A 19,563-nucleotide genomic window follows, 5' to 3' on the forward strand; every position below is an offset into this window, starting at 1 on the left:
ATTCAGGTATGTTTAAGTGTGGGAGATACCTTTCCAAAAATTCTGAGTGAAAAACTCTAAATTTCACTGAGTAACCCTAAAGGATTATCACAGAATTCATTACTCCTGACCTGAACCACTCCAGAACAGGAAACTCAGCAGTGATTCCACCCAGTGATGGTTTAAACCAACCACCGAGTAGAACCTCTCCACTCCGAGGAAGCAAGCATACTCACTGATGAGCATTAATAAATATCATCAGTAGGAGCCAGACTCAGAAGAGATACAAAAACTTTATCCATGTGTAAGCAAAAAAATGTTTGCATATGAAGTCACTTCATGATCTCACAACTTGAACAAGTTGTGAGATCATCATTTCAACAATAACTAGAGGACCTTAACAGGGAGATATAAAGCTTGTATCCATTTCCATGGGGATAAGGATATTTTAGAAAGGGTCCTAAGATGATTGAGAGGATTTCTGGTCTGTGGAATGTGCCTATGCGAAAGCAGATTGAGGTCATGCCATTTGCAGAGCTTTATGAATAAGAGGGAGAAGGGTGAAATACAATGAGACATAAATTGGTAAGGAGTTGATACCAGATTAATGTGGAAGCAATACCAGAAAAGAACAAGAGATCATCTCCAAGAACTGTATAAGGAGGGTTATGAGCAAGGGGTGAGAAGCAGGTTCTTTGTATTGAATGGAGAATTGGAAATCACTCAGTGGCATAGCTAGAGCTGTTGCTGCCCAGGGTGATCCCTGAGTTTGCCCCCGCTCTCAGTACACACCAAAAATATAACAAAAAGTCAAAATGATGTATAGGGAAATAAATTAAAACACTATGTTTATTTTTGAAGTAAAACTTTAATTTCAACATTCTAAAATGTTATTTTTCTTGCTTTTATGTTAGCAAAATCATCGATGACATTGGCGAAGTCTAGGTCATAGTAATGTAGGTAATTCTTAATCAAATTTTATTTAAAAAAACTCCTCTTACAACTAGCAACACTTACAGCAGTTGTGAGGAAAATTTGCAATAGTATTACAATATTTGGAACTGAGTTCTTGAGACTGTATTTTAGAATTAACTGCAAAAGTTCAAAAATGTTCAAAGTGTTGCCCGGGGCAGACCCCCCCCCCCAGCTACGCCACTAAATGCACTGCATTGTATGAGTGTGGTGAAAGCAAATAATGTTGAATGAGTTTAAGGCACAGTTTAATGAGCTATATGTGTGTGACTGGATTCCTCCCACAGTGAGTCTGATTCCATGTAGTCTAATGTTAATAATAATAATTCTCACTTTTTGGAAAGTATTTACTTTGTGCATATAGGAGCTTGCGGTGAAATATAAATACTACTCTTTCACGCCATCTACCCACTCTCGCCTTAGCCAAAAAAGCTCGAGTTTCCTTTGAATTAATTTCTGCATTAGATTCTCTCTCTACTTTGTGATGGTTCTTCATTTGTTGCCTTTTACACTCATCCAGTTCGTAGAATCTTTTCTACAATATGTTCTTTTCAAACATCTCACAGAGTCGATGACCATTACCTTTGTCTCACAGCTATAGAGAGTGCTTGTGAATATGCATGTTTCCAGCAGTCTCCGTTTTATGGAAAGGCTCACTGATTTATTTTTTCGTATCTTGTCCATTGTATGTAGGTTTATTTTAACCTTTGTTATTGGAGATCTTATCTCTCTTTTTTTTTAGTCTAAATTGTGCATCATGTTGCTCCCTAGTTATGAGAAGTTCCTAATCTTTTCCAGTTCCTGTCTGTTGACATTTATTGGTTTTTCATCCTCTTCTCTCTGCATGTCATTGCTTTTGTTTTATCGATGCTCATTATCATCCTGTATCTCTTTCCTCCTTCACTTAACTTCAGCACTGTTCTTTCTAGTTCCTCTTCACCTTCTTCTGTAATGACTATGTTATCTACAAATTTTAAATTATTTATTTTTGTACCACAAATTGAAATTTCCCTTATATCCTTTATGATGTCCATTGACAATTTTGTTCGAGGTTATATTGTGTGAGTGGTCATAAAATTTAGCACTCATGTAAAATTAGTGATTTTATATCTGTTTTATTGTTTTTTTCTTAGAAAATTAGTGTAGATTTTCGTGTTTTTAGAGTGCTGTATTTAGTATCTTTATAACATTTTTATTGTGATATTTGCGACATGCCACCAATGCAGTGAACAATGGTGGCAAAGACCATGTCCGGTGATTTGAATTTGCGGGATTTTATTCAGTGTAATGTGTGTGAAATGTATTCATCGAGAAAATTAAAGAATATGTGGAAGGAAATTGAAACTGGAGAGAGAGAGAGTGTGTGTATTAAGTGTTTCAAAAGTGAGTGCCTCTTAGGTGACGAGAATGTAACAAATACCAACAGTAAGATGGAAAATAATGTTATTAATGACGAATGTCTGGCCATGGAAATATAGGAGAACGAAATGGATATTAATAAAAAAAAAAAAAGCATGCTTAAATGTTATCTTTCATAGGAAAAAGCGTGAAATTGAAAAATTGCAGAAGCGGCAAGAGTTAAGCAGGGCTGTAAAAAGAAAAAAGTATCGTCCGAAGGAATAATGAAGACTGACCGAGAAAACAAGAAAAGTAAAAGAGAAAATTATGTATGGAGACTCAATGATTGGAGGAATACTTAAAGTATGAAAAAATTGTATTTTCCAGGTGCAATAATTCATGGTATTAGCCACGACATCCAGATCAAAAAGGTAAGTCAAAGGAAATGATTGTCTTTGTTGGTACAAATGATTTGAGAGGTGAGAAGTATTCTGTTAGGGAGGATGTAAAGGAGTTGTTAGAAGAGGCATAACTGAAGAGCGAGAAAGTGGAGATTGTAAATCTCCTACCACGCTATGATAGAGGCAACTGAGGAGGAGGACATTGAGATAGCCAGTGAGTCTATACGTAGATTGTGCATAGGGAATGATGTAGAATTTGTGGATCTATGGTGTATGTTTGACGGAAAAAAGGATTTGTACAATGCTGATGTAAATAGTTTAAATGCATCTAAATAGTTTTGTTGTTAGGTGTCTGGAGAGAGCTTTGTTCAGCGAGCATGCTGATGTGCAAATTCTGAAAAACTTAAGCAATTAGGGTGGAAGCAAGTGAGTTTGTGTGAAGGCACCCATGAAGCAAGTGAGTGTGAGAATGACCAAGTGAGGAATCTAGTCTCTCAGACAAAAATATTGAATAGGATGGTCAATTCAGAAAGTAAAGGTGGGTGGCAGTGGCGGTCTGTGAAGTTTTAAGTGGGGGTGCTGCCTATACAAAATAATTTTTAAACAATTCTTTTTTTCCTAATTAGTAGCCAATTTATTAATAAATAAATCTACAGATTTATTTATTAATAAATTGGCTACTAATTAGGAAAAAAAGAATGATTTTTTTAAAATTTTGTATAGGCAGCACCCCCACTTAAAACTTCACGGGCCACCACTGGAAGACTGGGTGGAAGACTAAAGGGATGCTGTAGTTTCTATATACTTAATGCCAGAAGTATCAGGAACAAGAGGGAGGAGTTTATTGCATTGGTTTGCAACCTTGCCAAAAGTTATAGGCATTGGTGAGACTTGGCTAACAGTAGATAATGTAGTTACAGGGTTCAAATGTGAAGGGTTTGGTATTTTCAGGGAAGATAGAGAAGATAGGATGGGGGGAGGAGTACTGCTGATGATAGCAGATGAATTGCAGCCTAAAAGAATAGGAGACAGCCGGGAGGGTGACTGTTCATTTGAAGCAGTCTGGTGTGAGATTAAGGCCAGTAAGACAAAATATACAGTTGGCTGCTGCTATAGGCCAGGGAGTTCCACAGATTATGCCATGGTACAGATTGAATGATTATTATGGGAGACTTCAACTATGGAGATATAGAAAGGAAGAAAGATCACAATGGCAGGAAGGAAATATAATTTATACACCTGCTAAGAGATATTTACTTAAGGGTGTGTGATGGAGGGGACTAGGGGTGGGATAGTATTGGACCTGAGGAATATTCTATCAAGAAGGGGTATTTGTGGAACTACAAGGCAGGTGATTATGACATGCTTAGGAAGAATCTGTACCATGGCATAAAACACCTCAGGTTAAGGATGTTAGTAGTGCATGAATATAGTTAAGGATTATCTAGAGCAAGCAGTATTAAATTGTATACCTAGGATAAGGAGGTATTAATCAGGTTGGAGCTAGATGGATAAGTAATATCATTGAGCATGAGATACAGAAGAAGAAAATACTGTGGAGGGTATATAAAGAGAAAAGTGACCATAAACTCGTGAATGGTACAAGGCTCAAGCAAGATAGGTGACCAGTATGGCATGGAAAGCAAAATCATATTTTGAGAAGAATCTATCCCAAAGCGTTCTTTTGTTATGTGGCAAGTAAGAGGAAGAATGACTATGGAAGATTAACCTTAATGAGTGTTGCGAGAATATGCAAGGGAACTGGTAGTGCCTTTGACTAGGCTCTTTACATCTCTACCAGAGATGAAACTTAAATTAAAAGTTTCATCTCTGGTCGAGTTCCAAGGTAGTGGAAAGAAGGCAAAATAATTCCTTTGCATATGGGAGGTTCTAAGACTGCAGTAGCAAAGTATAGACAAATCAGTATCTCAGGTATGGTAGTAAAAGTACTAGAAAAGCTGGTGAAAAAGTGAATTCGAGAATAGGTAGATAAAAACATGTACTGTATGAAGGTCAACATGGCTTTGTGAAGAGTTGGTCATGTGTTAGCAATTTACTAACTTTTTATAATAGAGTAACAGCTGAGTGGATAAAGGAAATGGCTAAAACAATGATTTTGCTGGATTTTGCAAAGGCATTTGACAGAATACCACAAGAAACTCTGTTATGCAAATCAGAACAAATAGGGATTGATATGACACTGGTTAAGTGGATAAGAGGGTGATTGCTGGACAGATATCAAAAAGTGGTATATGGGTGGACAGAATCGAGGCAAAAACAAGTGACTAGTTGTGTTCTGCAAGGTTCAGTTCTAGGTCCATTGCTGTTTAATTTGTACATAAATGATATAGGAAATAACCTGAAAAGACCCTACTCAAATATTCAGTTGTTTGCTGATGATGCAAAATTAGATAGAGTAATAGTTAATCAAGGTGAAGCAGAGAGCTTTCAGAACAATTTAAGTAGGCTGTCAGTATGGGCAATCCACACTGACAGTCCATAAGATTACTTGGGTATTGGAGAACACATTAACAAGTAGAGATAAGGAAGTTGTTATTCCTCTTTATAGGGCCTTGATACGCTCACATCTGGATTACTGTGCTTGGGGATGAGGAATCAGTGGAGAGGATTCAGTTGTGAGTGGCCTGTGGAATATTCCCTATGAGGATAGACTGAAGGCTTGTGGATTGCAGAAGTTGGTTGTTAGGAGAAAAAGAGGGAATATAGGATAGATGCAGGAGAAAGGTTTCAGCACTTGACTAGAGGGATCAGAACAAAGTGACATTCCTGGAAGTTGAATAAAGGTGTGGTTAGTACGGATGTGAGGACTAGATTTTTTGCTTGGAGAGTTGTGAATGAGTGGAACACGTTGTCAGTGTCAGTCGTGAGTGCTTTTTCTGTTAATGGGTTCAAGGAGAGGTATGATAGACTGAGTCTCCTGTGATGAGTTTTCAGACTCGCCCGTATAATAATAATATAAGGGAAAGCAAATTCAAATAAATGAGAGAAAGCAGGTAAGACAAAAATTGTGTACAGAGATTCTATGATCAAAGAAATACTTAATGAAAGTGTGACAAAATTTTGTTTCACTGGTGAAAAAACCGGCATATCGATTGTTTTGACTGGTACTAATGACCTGAGAAGTGCAAAGTAGCTATAGCAAGAAGCAAAAAAGAACAGCAATAGGGTGAAGAATATAAGTCTCCTGCCACACTAAAATGGAGGTGAACCGAGAAGTAGGACATTGATAGGAAATTAATTACCATATTTTTCTGTGTATAAGATGACACTTTTTTCTAAAATTTTAGACTAAAAATTGGGAGTTGTCTTATACACGGGGAGGGGGGGGTAACCAGTTGAGAGACTCGTGATTGCTGTGGTGAAACTGCCGGTACCTTGTCTCAATTTTCCAAACAGCATGAGAGCTGTTTGGAAAACCTTTGGCCAGAATGCGCTTAGGTGGTTTTCAAAATCCTGTGAACAACGAGGTTGAAGAAGTCGTTACAATTAGTGAAGACCTTGGTTTTTATGGTACTGAAGCAGAAGATGTTAAAGAATTATTGATTCAAATTCAAAACCTTTCAGTGACAATAAGCTTCTTGAAATTGAACAACAACATGCACATGAAGAGAACGGACAAATGGAATTGAAAATGAGGTTCCAAAGGGGATAACAATCAATAAACTGGATGGAATATTTCACAGTTTAGAATCGCTTAAGCAACAAGTAATGAATATGGATTCAGATGTTAATCGAAGAATGCTATTTGCTGCCTAAGGTCTAGAGAGTCATTTTGCTTGTTATCATAGAATTTATGCTGATAAGAAAAAAACTAAAACTATTCAAAAACTAATGTAGGTGTAAGCATTTATTAAACATTTACTTTGCATTCATTTTTTTATCTTTCCTAAAAGAGTACCATATAAAATGAATTATTAATACAGTAATCGATTATGGATGAATTGTAATTTTTCTAATAGGAATCTGTTTGCAATTTTTACTTACAAAAGGAAAACAGATGGAAGGGAGGTTTAATCGATGCCTTTTCTCATAATCATTTTCATATATCTGGAACCATAAAATGTCAGTTCATCTGTATACATTAGATTCCACAGAATCTCTTCTGGAACAAGAGCTACACTCAAGCTTTGTGAAATTAGTGTGTGCTTTGCATTATGAAATATTACAATTGACACGAAGTCATCAGTTTGCTGTATACAAGTAGTTTAGTTGTGAAGATACTTCACGTGCAAACTTTGCTTACACTTGGATGAAGGATTACACGAGAATATAATTTCTTGGCAGGTATAATTCACCATCCTGTTTACACATCAGTAATTACATGGATGTGAAGCTTATATTTTATATATATATATATATTCCTCTCAGGGGGACCCTGTAACCCCTAGAGAGTGCGTCCCCTAGGTGGCAGATAGGGGAGCCCACCGTGTGTGTGTGTGTGGTGGGTGGTCCGAATATACTGAATAAGGACTCGTGGACCAACAGGGCCATAAGGGGCAATCATCTTAATTGTAAGGAAAGCGGCACTCCCATGGATCCCTAGCTGGATCTATCCTCTCCTCCTTCTACTTTGAGGAAGATCCACTTACTTTAATCTTTCCTATAAGACCTTATCAGCCAACTCTTCTTATTTTATGACCCTTATGCTATTAGAGTACTCGAGGGCCATGGGGTCTTTTCATTTCTGGCCTTACAACTATGCCCTCTCTATAAACCTTACTATAATTCTTCTATAATCTACTCTTTTCCCCTTCAATATACCCTATTCATCCTATGGGTTTAAATTTGGAAGAAGGCTAGTTCAGAAGCCTTAAGGTAGCAGCCCTACCACTGAACTATTCCATCGTCAGGTTAGTCCCCTGACATGGAGAGCATAATTCTACTTGTAAGCTGACAGAAAAAGATAATCGGATTGAATCTATGGGAAACGACCCTGGAATGGAAAAGGTAAAACAAAAATGGAAACGACAAAATATAATACACATAGCAAACTGGAATGTAAGAGGATAGCATATAAAGAAATAGAATTAGACCAATTATTAAATGAAAAAAATTTTAAAATAGCAGTAATCACTGAAACAAAAAAGAAATTAAAAGGAATGATGAGAACCAAAAATTTTAATGTGATATACAGTGGAGTCGACAGAGACCAAAGAGCACAAGCAGGAGTCATGATTTGGATTCATAACTCCCTTCCAAAACAGTTAAAACATTATAAATTATGGAATGAAAGAATAATAGAAGCTAGAATAAAAATAGATAGAGGCTATTTAACAATAATTGATTTATATGCCCCAGAAGAAGGAAGAGAACAGGATAATATTGAATTTTAAAATCAGCTACAAAACATATATAATAAAATAAATAAAAATGATTACGTCATTTTAGCAGGAGACTTAAATGCAAGAATTGGAAACACGAAAATTAATAATAATATAGGAATACAGGGAGAACATACTCTAAACAGGAATGGTAAAAAATTGATTGACTTTGTAGTTTATAATAACCTAAAAATAATGAATTCCTTCTATAAACATAAAGACATACATAAATATACTTGGGCAGCAAGAGGATGGAAATCAATATTAGATTACTTTATATTAAATGAAAAGACATCAAAATTTTCACTAGATGTTAGAGTTTACAGAGGATATGAAATAAGCAGTGACCACTTCCTTGTTAAAATAAAATTAAGATTACCACCTAAATGGCTACAAGTAACAAGAACAGAAAGAAAAATTGAAACATTTGTTTATAAAACTAGACTATTGAATGACACAAATGTACAATGGCTATATGAACAAAGAATTAACCAGTATCTAGATAAAATAAAACAAAATGAAGAAATAGAAATAGAATGGCTTAATATAAAAACGATACTAAATGCAGCAGCAAATGAAAGCTTAGGTAAGACCAAAAAATTCAATAAAAGGAAAAAACTGAAGATCTGGGATGATACAATCAAAGAAATAATCAAAAAGAAAAAAGAAGCCTATCACAAATGGTTAAGCAGTAGAAGATTAGAAGACGAAATAGAATATAAAAGAATAAGAGCCGTAGCTAAAAGAGAAGTCAGAAAAAGACATAGAGAATCATGGAACAAATTTGTTTCTAATTTAGAACATAATTTATATAAAATAAGACCCAGTGTATATAAGATTTTGAAACACTTAAATGCAGATACCAAAGAAAACATAAAATTAAACACAGAACTGAAATTAGATGAATTTCTAAATTACTACACAGAATTGTGGACAGACAAATATTTTAAAAAAGATAACTGGCAAACAATTAATGAAAAGGAGAAATAACTAAAGAAGAATTAAAAATCAGCCTACAAGAAACAGAAAATCACCTGGAGAAGATAAGCTTGGTTCAGAACTATATAAATACGCAGGAACAAGATTCAAAGAAAGACTCTTATTATTTTTAAATAAAATTTATTCAACTGATGGTATCCCCAAATAGAATGGAAAAAAGCAATTGTGATTCCTATCTTTAAAAAAGGTAATAGAGATGACCCTAAAACTATAGAAGTATCAGTATATTAAATTCCTGTTACAAAATATATAGCAGAATCTTAAATAGCAAACTAATGAAATATTCCAAAAACTTTATTTTAGAAGTGCAGAATGGATTTAGAAAAGGACAATCATGTATAGACCTGGCCTTTTGTCTAAAATTAATAATAGAGAAAAGAAGAGAATACAATTTAGAAACACGTATTGCATTTGACAAAGTTAAAAGAAACATATTATTTAACATATTAAAAGAAAGATATACCAAATAATATCCTAAAAGCTATCACAAGCATATATGAAAATAATCAAATACAAATAAGATTAAATCACGAGCTATCATATACGAGAGAGATAAACCAAGGAGTCCAACAGGGATGTCCCCTCTCAGCAACTCTTTTTAATACCTACTTAAATGAAATAATAATAAAATGGAATAAAAATTTCCATCAAGGAATTAAACTTTCTCTTACAGTAAACTTAAACACTCTCCTCTTTGCCGACGACCAAATAATAATTACAAATTCTGAAGATAACTTACAGAAAGCTATTTTAGATGTAAATAAGATAGCTAAAGATTATGGTAAGATAATATCAACAGAAAAATCAAAAACTATGGCCTTTAAAGGACAAGATCCAACAAGAACTAAAATAGTAATAGATAACAAGATCTTAGAACAGGTGAATTCGTTTAACTACATAGGATGCATGATCACATATGAAAATGAAAAAGATATAAATGTAAAAATTACAAAATATTTAAAAATAACAGGTGTAATTAACTCTATATTTAAACCAAACCTAGTTCAAAAACAAACCAGACTAAAAGTATACAATACATTAGCCCTACCAGTCTTAATGTATGGAAGCAAAATCTGGACAATAAAACATGAAGACAAACAAAGAATAACAACAGCAGAAATGAAGTTTATGACAAAAACTGCAAAGTATACCCTATTTGATCACAAAAGAATTGAAGATATTATAAAAGAATTAAACCAAGAACCAGTAATAGAAAAAATTAAAAAAATATAAACATAAATGGATGGAGCATGCTCAAAGAATGAAAACAGAAAGATTACCAAAACAAGCCTTAAAGTACAAGCCATTAGGAAAAAAAAACCAGGACGTCATCTTAAACGATTCAACGACGACTTCTAAGGCCGGAACAGGCCATGCTAGGCCTAAATCCTTGATACGCATGATGATGATGGTATATACAGGGTATTCGGGATAAATTTGACATATTTATAATTAATTATATTTTTCCGTAAGTTACATGTATTAACACACACTTCTCTTCATTTAAAAGTTTGGACCCTTCTTCATTCACATACAAGATGTCAGAAAGGATGGATAGCTGGAACCCACCTGAATCATGGAAGAGAATAACTTGTATCATGATGATTCGTGCCCGCCATCAAAATAAGGATATTACGACTGCTGCCCAATGCTCCCTGAATACAGTAAAAACAATCAGGCATGAACTAGAGACTTGCAATGGTGACTACGAGGATGTAGCAAGAAGAAAGATCCCTAGCAGACGATCTGATTGCGTTCGTACAGCAGAATTCCTCGCAAATCTGCAGGAACAGGTGTTGAAGAACCCTGGCATTGGAATTCGGGCTTTGTTCGTGGAGTTGCTAACTGTAGTCAAGCCCTGGATAACAAGGGTAGGCAATGGTAGGCCGTATGTATGGCAGCAGGATTCGGCCCCTTGCCACACCTCTGGGAAAAGTCAAAAATGGTTGTCTGAAAATTTCTACGACTTCACCAGTCCAAATGTTTGGCCTCCAAACTGCCCAGACCTTAACCCCATGGATTATTTTGTATGGGGCGCAGTTGAAAAAGACACCAATCGCACTTCCAGTAATACAAAAGCCCAGTTAATGGATAAAATTAAAACAGTTTTTGCGGCCCTTCCCAGGGAGACTGTAGCATCAGCTTGTTCGAGGTTCCGAAGCAGAATTGAAGCTGTGATCGATGCTAATGGTGGTTATTTTGAGTAAATCTTGTTGATAGTATTGTAATAAACTCTGCCTGTAATGTTTTTTTGTCAATTCATTAAATTTAATAGATACAAAGAAGATTTTCTTTTTCCTTACGAAACTGTCAAATTTATCCCGAACACCCTGTATATATATTCAACAAGTAACTAATCTATCCAACAAATTACCCAACAATAAAATGGAAAAAAAAGCAATAGTGATTTCTATCTTTAAAAAAGGTAGTAGAGATGATGCTATAAATTATAGAGGTATAAGCATTCTAAATTCCTGTTACAAAATATACAGCAGAATTTTAAATAACAAATTAATATAATATTCCAAAAGCTTTATTTTAGAAGTGGTGGTGGTTTAATCCTTTTCATTCGTATCTCACTTTTGGGTAAACTTCGTAGGCAAGTGCTCTTGCCATAAAGTATTTCTGGCGATATTTTTCCAGGGTAGTTCACCATTGCTCCTTCCCCCCCACACACACACACATTTTATTCGGGCTCGGAGACTGGGATATAGTTGATGAATCAGACCTATGGCTGGAACATAGTATTCATGGGTGTAATCCATGTGTGTTCACAGGACTGGTTTGCCTGTTCTGGAGGACGAAAAACCTGACTTTCTGGGTGAAAAAAAAAAAAAACCTACCTCCATTTGAGACAGGCTAAATCGGCTTTTGTCGAAAGAGAACAAAAAAAAGGCTCTTCATGTCACTGGCAGGAATCAAACGCAGGTCTTTCTGACCAAGGGCTTCGTCTATATTGACTGAGCTACAGAGGCTCCTATTTCAGAAGTACAAAATGGATTTAGAAAAGGACGATCATGTATAGACAAATTCTGAAGATAACTTACAGAAAGTTATTTTAAATTTAAATGAAATAGCCAAAGATTACGGAATGATAATATCAACAGAAAAGTCAAAAACAATGGCCTTTAAAGGACAAGATCCAATAAGAACTAAAATAGTAATAGATAACAAGATTTTAGAACAGGTGAATTCATTTAACTACCTAGGATGTATGATTACATATGAAAAAAGATATAAACCTAAAAAGTGCAAACTTTTTAAAAACAACAGGTGTAATTAACTCTATATTTAAACCTAACCTAGTTCAAAAACAAACCAGATTAAAAGTATACAATACATTAACCCCACCAGTCCTGGGGGCAAAATCTAGACAAGAAAACAAAAAAGACAAAGATTAACAGCTGAAATAAAGTTTATGAGAAAAACTGCAAAGTATACTCTATTTGATCACAAAAGAAATGAAGAAATTATGAAAGAATTAAACCAGGAATCAGTAATAGAAAAAAATTAAAAAATATAAACAGAAATGGATGGAACACATTGAAAGAATTGAAAACAGAAAGATTACCAAAACAAACCTTAAATTACAAACCATTAGGAAAAGAAAACCAGGACGTCTCTAAAGAGATTCAAGGATGACTTCTAAGGCCGGAACTGGCCACTCTAGGCCTAAATCCTTGAAAAGTGTGATGATGATGATGATGATATATTATGTGTGTGTGTGGCCATTTGAGTGGTTAATGGAGACTTGAAGTTGCTTGAAATATTTCCATGTTTTGTTTCTATTTAACTTATGCACCCAGGGAGGGGGCAAAGGAGCTCTGCGCCCCCCCTTCCCCGCCAAAGGAAAATGGGAAAAAACACTAGAAAAATTTCCAAAAATCTTTTCCTAATTAAAATTCATTTTTTTAAAAAAATTTATGTTGTGTCGTGTGTTCTATTTCTATGCTACTTATGAATTAGCAGCCACATAAGGTGGGAATACCCTATAGCACTCAGGAATCACGGCCGCTGTGAACGCAAGGCGAACGAAGTAGTATTTGTGCGCTACTTCGTTTGCCTGAGCCGAGCCAGAAGAGATCACAGGTATCATGTATTGGCGATCACTGCAGATGCTCAATCATAGCTCTAATGGAATGCGTAGTGTGTATTCTCAAATCGTCTACTCAATTTGCCCCCCCCCCCCCCCAAGATTAAATCTTGAGTACTCGGCCCCCTCCAAGCTTAAATTTTGAGTGCGCCACTGGGATGAACTATGAAGAGTAGAGAAGATGTGGCTTTACAAGAAGATGAATAAATTGAGTGATTGGGCACAGGAATGGGGATGCAAGTTAAATGTTGCAAAATGTAATTTAAATTTTGGGAAACAAAGATGGGATGTAGAATTTATGCTTGGTGGGGATATATTGTTAGAAGCAGAGGAAATAAGAGATCTTGGGGTGATAGTGGATAAGGATCTGAAATTTAGGAGACACATTGCCAAAATTGTGAAGACAACACAAAGACTTCTGGGAATGATGTGGAGGACACAGACTTGTAGAAATAGGAGATTCTTGTTCCATTGTATAAGCCACACATGGACAAATGTGCACAGATTTGATCACCTGGTTTTCAAAAGGACGAAAAGATGTTGGAAAGGGTCCAGAGGTGACCTACTAAGGCAGTTTCTGACCTCTGGAATGTCGAATATAAGGAAAGATTGAGAAGATGAAATTTACAGAGTCTAGTGAATAGGAGGAAGATTGGAGATATGATACTGACCTACAAGTTAGTAAGGGGGTTGTTATAGGTTCAATGTTGGAGAGGTTCTACAGAAAACAGTGGGAGATCAGGGCCGAACCAGAGGTCATCCCTGGAAACTGTATGAAGAGGGTGTGAGTAAGGGAGTGAGAAGCAGGTTTTTTTTGCATGTAGAGTTGTGAATGATTGGAATGCCTTGCCTGAGAGTGTGGTGTCTGCAGAAAATTTGAGTGTGTTGGTGTGATGAGCTGTGTGTATGATAAAAGGACCTCCTAGATGAGTCTTTGACTCCATGGGATCGTGGAGTAATAACCTTACTTCAGCCACTATATTTTGTATGATAGGTTTTTACAACCTTTTGTGGGTGAGATTCATATAAAAATGATAAACCAGAAGTCATGAGTGCCATTTGTTGGTGATGTCAATCTCGTGCTAATGGTCTTTTCAGAACAAATTTTGGATGTGTTGATAATTTGTAACTCTTTCAACCTTTAATCTAGATAAAAATTATAATAGAGATTTTTATTAATCCTGTTGCAATATGGTTAGTTTTCCTGTTGATCAACTTTGCCACCTTCTTGGAGAACAAAGACTTATATAAAGGATGAGAATATGGGGCTTAACCATCCATGTCTGTAAGAATTATTTCAGTGCTGCAACTCTAAAGCAGACTTTGTAAGAACCAGATGTACTAAGTTTGCCTCCTGCTTAAATGGCAATCTAGCTTTCTGATTCCTTGCCAAGACTGTTGAGCAAAACTTCTTTATTACTGTTTCTACTTCTCTCTCTCGAACAATGGCAACATACATCTACTAAAGTTAAGATGGGCCTCGTGGTATCAGTCCTTTCCTCCAACTCTTGTTTAAACAATCAAGACTAATCTCTGTACTACTGTTCTACAGACCGCCCTGTGATCTTTTGACAGAATGACATCAGAATACTCAACAGTTTTGAAACTACTAAGACCTCTTGTCTCCATAGGATCCCTCATATTGTGCTAAGCACTTGTGCTTCAGAACTAACACACACACACACACACATCTTGTGTTGTCTTTACAACTATCCTACTCATCTGGCATCTATCCAATAACATAGCAATCTTTTATTCAGTCTGTTATCTAAAAAGTGAGATAAGAACCAGCCATCACACTATTGTTCCATTGCCCTCACCTCAGTATTCAGAAAAGTGATGGAGAATGTTGTCAAAAACCAGCATCTTCACTGCCTAGATACCTGTTAGTTAATTAGTGATCACCAATATGGATTCTGCCAGTCTCTTATTATAGTAGACCTACTCACTAATGATATCCACTATTGGATACAGGCCATGGAAAGATTTGGAGAATATGGTGTGGTTTCTCTTGATATTTCCAAGACAATAAAATCAACTAGGTAGTGATCAGAATTATCATAGTGAAATATTAAACATTTAAGTCTGGTATAAATTCCACATGGAGACAGTTTGTCAATCAGTTATTTTATTACACATACATTATAGTTCACGACAGTAGGAGAGTGAAATAAAATTTAAAAAAATGTGTGTGTGTTCTTTTTTTTACTTTCCCTAGAGGGGTAGTAGCACCATAAAAGTGAGATAAGCACAACCCAGAGTACACAGTTAACATGAAATAAACACTTTTTTTTATTGTTTAATTTGGTTATGTCTTGTAGACAACCAAAGAATAAAAAGAGCTAGAATATTAGTTGTGATTGGGTGCCTCATGATGCTGGTTGATAAAAGTGAGTACTAGGCAACAAGATGGGTTAATACATTAATTAGAAGTTTGGAGAATGAGGAGAGAAACAGAGAGATGGGAAACAACATGGGTTCTTGCAGGTCAACTGAACATTGTCAACAATTTTGCAATTCCTAACTATGCCTTCCACAGGTTTGACCTAGGAAGAATGTCTACAATGTTCCTTTTTTCAGAATGATAACAGTGAAATCTTCTAAAAAGAATATAACATTTTGTTTTAATAATTTAAATAGCTACATACTTATTACCAAGATAAGCTTTTCAGTAAAACTTTGTAAAACTGTATTTTCTAACATTTTTGAAAGAATTCGTATGAGTTAATTTTTATTTGTAATACTTTTCTAAGTTATAATTTAGAGCTGATCACATATAATGCTCCAATCAAAGATTCTCTGTGGAAGCTTCATAACGAATATCCTGAAATAAAAGCTGTTCTAATGGGAACAAGGCACACGGATCCAAATTCTTCGTGCTTACAACCTTTTCAGCCCACAGATCCTGGATGGCCATCAATGATGAGAGTTAGTCCCTTATTGCAGTGGAGTTATCATGATATCTGGACATTTCTTCGTGTTTTGGAAGTTCCATACTGTTCACTCTATGACAAAGGGTAAATGAAGATCTTTTCTTATATGATCTAAATATAATCTGAGTTTTAAGTTGTTTTTTCACAGTATGAACAATGAGTATAGAGCAATGAGTTTTGAGCATTTCAGCATATTAAAAAAGTATGGGTATAGATATATCTACATAAAATGCAGATTTTGTCACAGATCACTTGCAGCAAGTCTGAGATTTGCTTTAAGTGATGGCAGAGAGTTAAAGTTTAGGAACCAAGTGACAGAATCATCACATTAGATAACTGCCGTATTGAAGAGAACACTAACTTGCAGTAGGAAGTTATTCTTTCACTTTACGGAGCTTTGATAAAGCCATATCTGGACTGTTGTGCTCGGATATGGTCACTTGCATTATGTGGAAATACTGTTGAAAATATCCATTGGAGTATACTCGAGAGATGTCTGGCCTATATGATTATGCATATGAGGATAGATTGAGGAACTATACCTTTAAGTTTGAGAAACGGATGGAAGAGAGGAAATGTGGTAGACATATAAATTGGTAAGGGAATCGTACATGATAAAATACAAAATGACTTGCAGCTCATGGCAAATTCTCTCTCTCTCACTCTCTCTCTCTCTCTCTCTTGGAGAGAGAGAGAGAGAGAGAGTAAGAGAAAAACATTCCACATATCACAAAAAGAACCTGAACAAGAGCTTCTTGTTGAAAGTTTATTTTTCACTTGGTTAGAGTATAATAAATTTAGTTTAATCCTTTATCCAAGTGTGAGCAAACAAAGTTTGCGCCTGAAAGTATCTTCAGGACTGGGGTAAAGTGATACAACACCAGGGCAACTCGTTGCAAAGGTGTAGCAAGCTACCAACACTCCTGCCTCAGTATCTCCTTTAATGCAAAACACATCTCCTTGCGGATATGTCTACTGTTATGCATTAAGGGAAGGGCCACTACCCAGACTAGTTTCGACCTTTATTGAGGTCTCTTCAGTGGGAGCCAGGCCCAAGCTGAGATACCAAGCAGAAGTGTTCGCAGGTCATCTACACCTATAGGAGTTGCCAAATGGTGTGCCACCTTTTTTAATAAATTACTCTGGATTTAGAGAAAGATGTTGAAAGTTTATTTTTCACTTGGTTAGAGTATAATAAATTTAGTTTAATCCTTTATCCAAGTGTGAGCAAACAAAGTTTGCGCCTGAAAGTATCTTCAGGACTGGGGTAAAGTGATACAACACCAGGGCAACTCGTTGCAAAGGTGTAGCAAGCTACCAACACTCCTGCCTCAGTATCTCCTTTAATGCAAAACACATCTCCTTGCGGATATGTCTACTGTTATGCATTAAGGGAAGGGCCACTACCCAGACTAGTTTCGACCTTTATTGAGGTCTCTTCAGTGGGAGCCAGGCCCAAGCTGAGATACCAAGCAGAAGTGTTCGCAGGTCATCTACACCTATAGGAGTTGCCAAATGGTGTGCCACCTTTTTTAATAAATTACTCTGGATTTAGAGAAAGATGTTGAAAGTTTATTTTTCACTTGGTTAGAGTATAATAAATTTAGTTTAATCCTTTATCCAAGTGTGAGCAAACAAAGTTTTCTTTCTCTAAATCCAGAGTAATTTATTAAAAAAGGTGGCACACCATTTGGCAACTCCTATAGGTGTAGATGACCTGCGAACACTTCTGCTTGGTATCTCAGCTTGGGCCTGGCTCCCACTGAAGAGACCTCAATAAAGGTCGAAACTAGTCTGGGTAGTGGCCCTTCCCTTAATGCATAACAGTAGACATATCCGCAAGGAGATGTGTTTTGCATTAAAGGAGATACTGAGGCAGGAGTGTTGGTAGCTTGCTACACCTTTGCAACGAGTTGCCCTGGTGTTGTATCACTTTACCCCAGTCCTGAAGATACTTTCAGGCGCAAACTTTGTTTGCTCACACTTGGATAAAGGATTAAACTAAATTTATTATAAGAGCTTCTTGTTCAGGTTCTTTTTGTGATATGTGGAATGGGCTACCACTGGATGATGTAAGTATATTTTCATTGAATACATTTAAGGAGTAATATAACTGTATAAACTCTGTGTGACATAGAAGGGCCATCCTTCAGTATGTTTTTGAATTCCCTAGAGAAGCCTGCAATGAGTCTTCTGACTCCATGGTGACACCATTATGATCATAATAATGGATGTATTTGATACATCTCACACATTCTCATTGGGATTGAGATCAAGAGACCAGGAATGATCTTCATTATTGGAGAAGATAATTAATTTTATTATCGTATTTTTCAGTATGTGGATAGATAAGTTCTTATCTTAAAGTTATCAGCCAGTGACTCTTCATATGGAGGTATTTGAAGGTAAAAGACTGGAAAATAGAGGTTCTTTGTTTATGTGGACATTTAGCTGATCAAGACCTATTTCCTTCCTGACACTATCAGGAAGGAAATAGGTCTTGATCAGCTAAATGCCCACATAAACAAATAACCTCTATTTTCCACTCCTTTACCTCCAAACATCTCCATAAATCTAAACCTTACCAGTAAAGTTTGCCGGGAGAATTGTTTCCAATTTTACCATCGAACTTTACGCAATAAATAAAGCACTCGAAGCCTACTTAAAATTATCATCATCTCAACAATCTGGTCTTGAAATTCACGCTTGCTCTTTTTATCATTCAGGGAGCGAGAGGTGTGATTGAAGTCTGATTAGCAGAATAATGAATTGCTGACCATTTAAAACTATATATTTAGAAATTTCTGTACATTTAATCATACAAATACAACATTTATTTTACAAATGATATGCTATCTTTTTCAATTTAGCTACTTGAATACAAATTCTACCCTAAGGTTCTTCTTTATGAACTGGTCAATAACATCGTCATAAAAAGTTGGTTGTAACTTAATTTTCCCAAGCATCATGCACACTTGTAAAAGCTGGCTGAAGCTTACTGGCTAGAGCTACATTGACTGCGTATGGCCTGTGTTTAAGCAACAGAGTGAAATGGCTATGCGCAAGCATGAAATCACAGTGCTGCTGTGAGGACCTGGAAGCCCCTACAACTGAGCAAGTCAAGGTAGCTTTGACTAGACGAGCAAGCATCGGCCTTCGATACACAACGCAAAGCTCAATTATTGCTGCGCAAGCTTAAGACGTTTTCTGTCTACAAAAATAAAAGCCTAAATGGAATGCTTATAAATGCATGCATTTATTAACAAATAAATATTACTTCTTTTTCGACTAATGAGCTTGCACAGCAAGCATGGAGAATTTACCCCTGCAGTGACTCAAGATCAGCTATGGAGGCAATCAAAAATGGCAATACCAAGCTCACACAAGACACCCATAAACTCTTAAATCAACTAAAGTGTTTAGGAAAAAGTTGCATTTTACAATGGATTCCTGCTCATGTAGGCATTGATTACAATGAAGCAGCTGATAAATTAACAAAAGAGTCC

The 19,563-nt window shown here is 35.9% G+C and overlaps 1 protein-coding gene across 6 annotated transcripts in view; it reads left to right on the top strand.

The window, feature by feature from the left end:
- Positions 1-19,563, top strand: part of LOC150096954 (bifunctional FAD diphosphatase/FAD synthase-like) — a 71,376-nt gene that overhangs the window by 27,071 nt on the left and 24,742 nt on the right. For 3 of the 6 annotated variants that reach the window (XM_090407854.1, XM_090407852.1, XM_090407853.1), the window contains exon 3: positions 15,878-16,141. The exons of 2 other annotated variants lie outside the window; for them this stretch is intronic. In XM_090407854.1, coding sequence (XP_090263980.1) covers positions 15,878-16,141 — 264 coding nt within the window. Of the gene's footprint in view, positions 1-15,877; positions 16,142-19,563 lie in introns of those variants that run through there. One more of the 6 variants, XM_090407851.1, reaches the window with a different exon arrangement.

This window comes from Typopeltis vanoorti, chromosome 18 (genome assembly GCF_054136105.1).
Source record: "Typopeltis vanoorti isolate ZY-2024b chromosome 18, IOZ_Tvanoo_1.0, whole genome shotgun sequence".
NCBI classification, from domain to species: Eukaryota; Metazoa; Arthropoda; class Arachnida; order Uropygi; family Thelyphonidae; genus Typopeltis; species Typopeltis vanoorti.